The sequence below is a fragment of the Podarcis melisellensis genome (assembly GCF_964234715.1).
Source record: "Podarcis melisellensis genome assembly, chromosome: 16".
Classification (NCBI taxonomy): domain Eukaryota; kingdom Metazoa; phylum Chordata; class Lepidosauria; order Squamata; family Lacertidae; genus Podarcis; species Podarcis melisellensis.
Window position 1 is genome coordinate 4,359,280 of NC_138533.1, and position 6,764 is coordinate 4,366,043.

The window sequence follows — 6,764 nt, forward strand, 5'->3', positions numbered from 1 at the left end:
TCCTGACCCCGGCTACTACGATGTGATGTCGCTGGTGTGCCACATTTGCTGAGGCCTCCATGAGGCAGAGATTATATAAAGCTCTTTTGCCAGGATGCAAAAGCTAATTTTGATACAATAAGTAGTGGAGGAGGTTGTTCATCTTTATTAGTGTTTCTGTTGCTATTTTTAATAATAATTGAATAATAATAACAATAATAATAATAATATGTTGTGTCACATCTGATGAGCTCAACGCACTGCACAGATTGAACAAGGCCGCGTTGCCATGGCAACGGCGTAACGGCATCAGGTAGCATCCCTCAGGGGCCCGGGGTAGCTCAGCCTGGCGTTGCTATGGCAACGTCAACTAGGCCAGCGCTCGTTGAGATGCCGTGGAGCCACGCCCACTCCCACGCGACGCATGGCTGCTTTCTCCAGAGCCTCGGCCGCCCACTTCCCTCTTGGCGCATGCGCAGTACCGGTCCCCTTACCCGCGGTCCGTTATAAACAAGGCAGAGCTTCCCGCCCCGCCCCCCCATCTCGCCCAGCCGCCGCTCTGACGCTCCACCCTCCCCTTTTGCGTGCATTGGTTTGCCCCGGCGCCGTTTGGGCGGGTCCACGAGAGGAAGCGGGGGTTGCGGACGTGAAAAATCGGAGACGGGTCGGGGGAGGAGGCGTGGCAACCCCTCGGAGCGCGCGGGTGGTGCGGCCCGCAGTCGCGGCTCGAAGCGAGGCGGGCGAGACCAAGTGAAGAGGCCGGGGGTGGTGGTGAGGATGATGATGGTGATGAAGAGCGGTGTGGAGAAAGCAGCAAGAAAAAGAGGATTCCAGCCGTGAAGCAAAGCGAGGCGGCGAAAAAAAACCTATTTTTTTTAATTGATAATAATACGGAATAGTTTTTTTTTTTAAAGAAAAGGAGCGGAAAGGAGGGTGAAGCGGTAAAATGGCGTCGGCCGGGCCCGAGCCTGGGGGGAGCAGCGGCGTTTCCTCAGGTGAGGGGCGAGGTTGTGACTCCATTTCTGTGGCGAGGGGGGTGTTAAATCTCGGAGAGGAGCGTTGGTTTGGGGGGGGGATTCCCTCTCTGGGGGGGGGCAGGGTGGATATTTGGGGAGGGGGTCTTAAAATGTGTTCCTCTGAGCCCCCCGTGTGAGTATGGGGGCTGCATGGAGGGGGGCATAGAAATATTGGGGCGGGGGGGGCTTTGCATCTTTATGTGGGGTAAATGAACCCCACACAGGTGTCTGGGCGGGGGGGGGGAGGAGCTGTTTTATTGAAGGGTCTCAGCTCCCCCAATTTACAGGAGGAGGAGAAGAGAGAGACCGGCTCCCCCTATGAGTGGGGGGCAGTTTAGAGTGGGGGAGATGAATGAGACCCCCCACTCACAGTGGGGTGTCAGTCTCCCCCACCCCTTGTATATTTGGGGGTTCAGATCCCCCCCACAATAGAAAATCTACAGCTTTCTTCTCTCCCATCCCCAAGCACTCAGTGGGGAAGATTTGGAAGAGGGGTACTTCGTGGGCTGCTTATGGGAAGGGCTTTGGGGGGGGTGAAAAGTGACTTCTGCCCCTCCTGGGGGGAGGCAAATTAGAGGAAATAGGGGGGGGGGAGAAGGGGGAAGATAGCTGGCAGGTCTTATGTTGCTTGCGAGGGAATATATATATATTTGGGGTAGGTTATGAGACTCCCTCCCAAGAGGGAGGAAGGAGGTGGTGGTGGGTTTTATTTGGGGAGGGGGCTTCACGTTAGGGGTGAAAAGGGTGATGGGTTTGGGGAGCCTTTATTTGGGAAGCGATCAATGAGGGAGGTATGGAAGGGCCTTTTTCTTATTTCTCAGCAGGGGGAGTACTGTAGTTGGCCTTGAATGTGGGGTGCATGGGAAGGCTCCAAAGAGTTGTGGGGGGGATATATTCCACTACCCCAGTGTGGATTCCATTAATTGAAAAGAAACCTTCCTGCTTGTAAGTAGCACTGAAGGCAGAGTTCAACAACAATATGTTTAAAAATGCAACCGTATACTAAAATGGCAGATTTCAGAGAATAGGAGGCTTGGGTATAATCTTGCCGTTAAATAAAAAATAAATAAAGACGGAAGGTTAGAGATGACAGAGTCCCTAGGGTTGGCGGGTGTGTATAGGGTGATATAATGAACCAGACCCTTTCTGCTGAGCAGTGGGGAGGCAGTGAATCCCCTTCTTTGGGGTGGAGCGTCCTGGGTGTAGTGTTGCATTGATGAATGAAGTGCCTTCTTCAGTGTGGGGCTCATTGCCTGAGAAAGGGGCTGTCATGGTGGTCCTTGATCTTCCAGTAACGGGGGGTGATTGCTGGGTTTTGGAGAGGGATCTCCCAAACGGGCGCAGTGGGAACCTGACACTGAGCATATGGTGAGTGAGTGGTTGCATAAGGAGAGAAGATGCTGGGAACAAACACATTTTTGTGTGGGATGTGGGGTCGCTTAAGGAAACAAGTTCCTGCTTTGGTGGGGGTGTTCAGGAGGGGCCATCCCCCTTTCCTGGAGGAAAGGAGTGGGGCCTTCCTTATGGTGGATGTGGAGACTGTGGTATAAATTGTGTTGTATGCAGTTCTCTGGGCAGTAGATGAGTGAATCCCAAGGAATGGCCCTTGTGGAGAAGCAAGTGGTTGGTGGTTTGAGGCTGCGGGTTGAGTCCTCAAAGTTCCTTCTGTGTATGAATGACTTTCTGTTTTCCTTTTCAGTTTAACAAAAGCGTTATGGGGTAGCGCTGTCACTCATTGCTAGGGCACCTTCTTTGCATGTAAAAGGTAAAGGGACCCCTGACCATTAGGTCCAGTTGTGGCCAACTCTGGGGTTGTGATGCTCATCTCACTTTATCGGCCGAGGGAGCCGGCATACAGTTTCCGGGTCATGTGGCCAGCATGACTAAGCCACTTCTGGCGAACCAGAGCAGTGCACGGAAACGCCGTTTACCTTCCCGCCAGAGTGATACCTATTTATCTACTTGCACTTGACGTACTTTCGAACTGCTAGGTTGGCAGGAGCAGGGACTGAGCAACGGGAGCTCACCCCGTTGCGGGCATTCGAACCGCCAACCTTCTGATCAGCAAGTCTTAGGCTCTTTGGGTTAACCCACAGTGCCACCCGCGTCCCTTTGCATGTAGAAGGTCCCATGTTTGATCCCATCGGTCCCTGCTGGAAAGCCTGGAGATCTACCAGTTAGCGTAGACAGTACTGAACTAGACAGACCCAAGCTTCTGACTGTCTGTCTTAAGGGAGCATCTTAGGTTCCTAGCGTTTGAGGGTGGGGAAGGTTAATGCGAGCAGGGGACACAGGGAGGTCCTTGGGGCAGTGACTTCCAGTCTATTCCCCCAAGGGAGCTTGTGTGGACACTGGGCACTCTCTAAAGGAAGGAGCTGGCTGACTGGTTTGCAGTCTGAGCTCATGCATGTGTGTGTTTTTTCTGGAGTTGGAGGAGTATTTGCAGGTCAGGTGGAGTTGAGACCCTTTTGTGGGTGGTGGGAGGCAGACAAAAGCAGAATGGGAAGTGGCGGAACTCCTTCTGTGGGGTCCAGCCCACTTCCTGAATTAGGGCGAGGGGTTTTTGCTGTTGCAGTGCCGGGGTCAATGGGAGCATGTGCATAAGTCATCCTTTCCCTTGATGTCATTAAATGAAGGGGAGGTGTGATCTGTCTTTTCAGAAGAAGAGTGGTGTAGTTGGTTGCCACAGAGTTGTGGACAGGCTTCAGAGGCTGGGTTTCTGGACTCCTCGGGGTGGGAGTCCACCGGTCCTGAGGGAAGCTTCTTACCTTTCTTCTCCTATCAGAGAGCAGCAGGCTGCAGGGCTGAAGTGTACATCTTGGAGGGACATAGATGAGATAACTGAAAAGGGAGATTTCTTAACCTTTGAACATCAACCACCTTATTGGACTTCGGGGGATGGTATGTTTCCCTCTTTGTATTCCATGTTTTAGGAAGGAATAAGACCTTGAATCCCCCTGAGTGATTATAGGGTGTGGATTTAATTAACATTTATATTCACAATAATAATTTTTTTTAAATTTTTAAACAACACTATGACATATAGAAGGCAGCAGTTTAAACCTGCAGTGTAAAAACTTTGTAAGTCAGAAAGCCTGGATATATATTTAGAGAGAGTGTGGATTTAATTAACATTTATATCCGCAAGAATAAGATTTTTTTATTTTTAGACAACACTATGACATATAGAAAGAAGGCAGCAGTTTAAACCTGCAGTGTAAAAACTGTGTAAGTCAGAAAGCCTGGAGATAGAAGATAGATAGATATGTCACCTCAGTAGTGAAAATTTGAAAAGGAGTATTATTGGCTGCTTCCAAACAGGACACTTTCAGACAGTAAAGAAGAAGTTCATTTTTTCTCTCTGTCCCCACCCGCTTTCAAATGCATCTTTCCTCTACCCCATAGCAGCTGATTTCCTGGGAGCTGCTCTGAAGAGCTGGTTTGAAAAGTCTTGATTTTGTTACAATTTCTCTCCAGCTCATTCTCACACAAGAACCAGTCTGGAGTCAAAGTTCTCAAGGGATGAGCAGATAATATGGTGGTAGGCCTTTGAAATGTACCACTTCAGGGCTACATCAGGCCTTCCGACACCACTCACAGCTCCTGGTGTGTTTCTTTGTTGGGTAAGATTTTTGGCAAGTGAGACTTGTCAAACAGGCCAGGGAAAGTTGTGCAGCCATCTTCTTTTATTTTTGTAGCACTTGTACCACAAAGTTATTGTTGTGGTCTTCTATCAAGGGGGCTGATCAGTCCCTACACCTGTTGATTTTCAGCGGTGCTTGGGGTCATCTTCTGAGCCCAACCCTCCTTGGTATGGCATACTAAGTAGAGCCTTTTTGGTGCTGGCTCCAGGGCAGTGGAACATCCTGCCAAAAGACACTCTCCTAGTTCATGTTTTTGCAGGCAGCTGAAACTTGCCACTTTCTGATAGGTTTCCTTTTTCATCAGGCACTTTCTTCTGCTATTATGCAAGTCTCATATTTTTAATTTCACCTTAATTTTGAATCTGGTCTTTCTCCCTCTCCTCCAGATGTGCTTTCAATCTCTGTTTGGTGCCTCAAGTATTATTATTATTTTTAGAAAGGCAGGATGAACATGCTAAAAATGAATCAGCTGTTCAGTTTTTGGTCCCTTGGGTACAACCCTCATGGTGTCCTTTTGGTATTCTGCCCACATAGAATCCAAGGGCTGTTTCTTTGCCTATCTCTGGCTTTATGGATAAAAGTTAAAATTTGTCTGGTCTGCCCTTCTCTCTCTATCCTGCCCACCTACCGGTAAAAGCCACTCTTTGGGGATTGTCTGTGTCTAGATGTTGGGAGGGGGAGGATAGAGAACACCCACCAGGGCTGGACAGCCCTTTCCTTTCGCTTTGAAATAGGTCATGTGCCAAAAATAACCAATTGCAATGCGTCTGTCTGTAGAGGCACTCTTAATTCAGTAAATGATATAATTCGAGCTTTCTGCAGCTCTGGACCACTGACCCCTCCACATGTTTACTTGGAAGTATGACTGGCGCTGTTTAAACTTTCTAGTGAGTTTGTTTTTTTTAAGGTGGCAGCTTGTAAGCTCTCTGCAGCCTTGGTTATGTTAAGATTTACACCTTCCATATGCAGTGGGATAATGTTATACCACGTTTTTATAGATGGGGGGAAGGTGGGAAAATCTGACAAAATCCCACACCCAGGGGTGCAGCTCAGAAATATGGCTCGCCTAAGCCTCACTCTGTCCCCTTGTCCTCTGAGCTCCTAGCTCCAGCTTCCTGGCTCACAAACTTTGTTTTTAGTCTCTAAACTAAAGCTGCAGCCTGCTATACACTTCAGCCCCTTTGAAATCTGTGGGGCTTAAGTTCCGAATAATCTTGCTTCTGATCAGGCTGCGCATCTCCTTGGAAACGATCCTGTGAGGGTCATTAACTGCGGCTTCCATTTCATAGATGACTTGGTCAGATGCTAAACAGCCCCCACCCCAAACTTTGTCCTTGCCTAAGGCAGATTTTGAACCCATGCCTCTAAACTCGGACCATTTGTAACAGCAGCACAGCTCCCCCCCCCAATCACTTTGCATCTTAAGGCCTTGTTTTGCTGGTGCTGTTTTGTCATTCAGGTGGGGAGGATTCCCCCCCCCCCCCAACACAATGGAATGGTGCTTCCTGAGTGTCCTACAAACAAATCTGCCTAAATGGAGGCACTTGTCTTCTGTGGGGAAACAAACCAGAGAGCCAGAGTGGGAAAGTACAGATGGGTTGTGGACTTTCCTCATCGCTTTTGAAAGCTGTCTCTCCAAATGCTTCCTCTTGACATAGTGAAAAACACGAAAGCAGAGGTGAGGAACATTTGGGGCCCTCCAAATGTGCTCAGATTCCCGTGTGCTCCTGCGGCCAGCATGGCTAGTGGTCTGGGAGGATGATGGGAGTTGGGAGTTTGACAACAACTGGAGAGCTGTAGATTTCCCCCATTTTGGACTGAAGGATTTTGTCCCATTCCCACCCCCACCCCAATTTTGAGAGAGACATAGGAAGCTACCTTATACTGAGGCAGACCTTTGGTCTACTTAGCTCAGTACTGTCTACACTGACTGGCAGCAGCTCTCCAGGGAATTCAGGCAGGGTGCCTTTCTTACCCATACCTAATGATTGAACCTGGAACCTACATGCACAATGGATGCTCTCCCCTGAGCTATGGCGCTTCCCCAGGCATTTTGTTTTTCTCTTGACAGCTGTGATTCAGGTCATAAGGGGGCTGGAGATTTATTTATCATTTATTTTTATAT

The 6,764-nt window shown here is 49.1% G+C and overlaps 1 protein-coding gene across 9 annotated transcripts in view; it reads left to right on the forward strand.

The window, feature by feature from the left end:
- The first annotated feature begins 517 nt into the window (after positions 1 to 517).
- The window catches only part of PIP5K1A (phosphatidylinositol-4-phosphate 5-kinase type 1 alpha), a 45,021-nt gene continuing 38,774 nt past the window's right edge, over positions 518 to 6,764 (forward strand). For 7 of the 9 annotated variants that reach the window (XR_014163472.1, XR_014163473.1, XM_081891507.1 and 4 more), the window contains exon 1: positions 3,611 to 3,896. Coding sequence is in view for 7 of the 9 variants with exons in the window: in XM_081891507.1 (XP_081747633.1) it covers positions 3,626 to 3,896 (271 nt within the window). In the remaining 2 variants the exon portion in view is untranslated. Of the gene's footprint in view, positions 975 to 3,610; positions 3,897 to 6,764 lie in introns of those variants that run through there. The other 2 variants (XM_081891511.1, XM_081891510.1) reach the window with 2 other exon arrangements.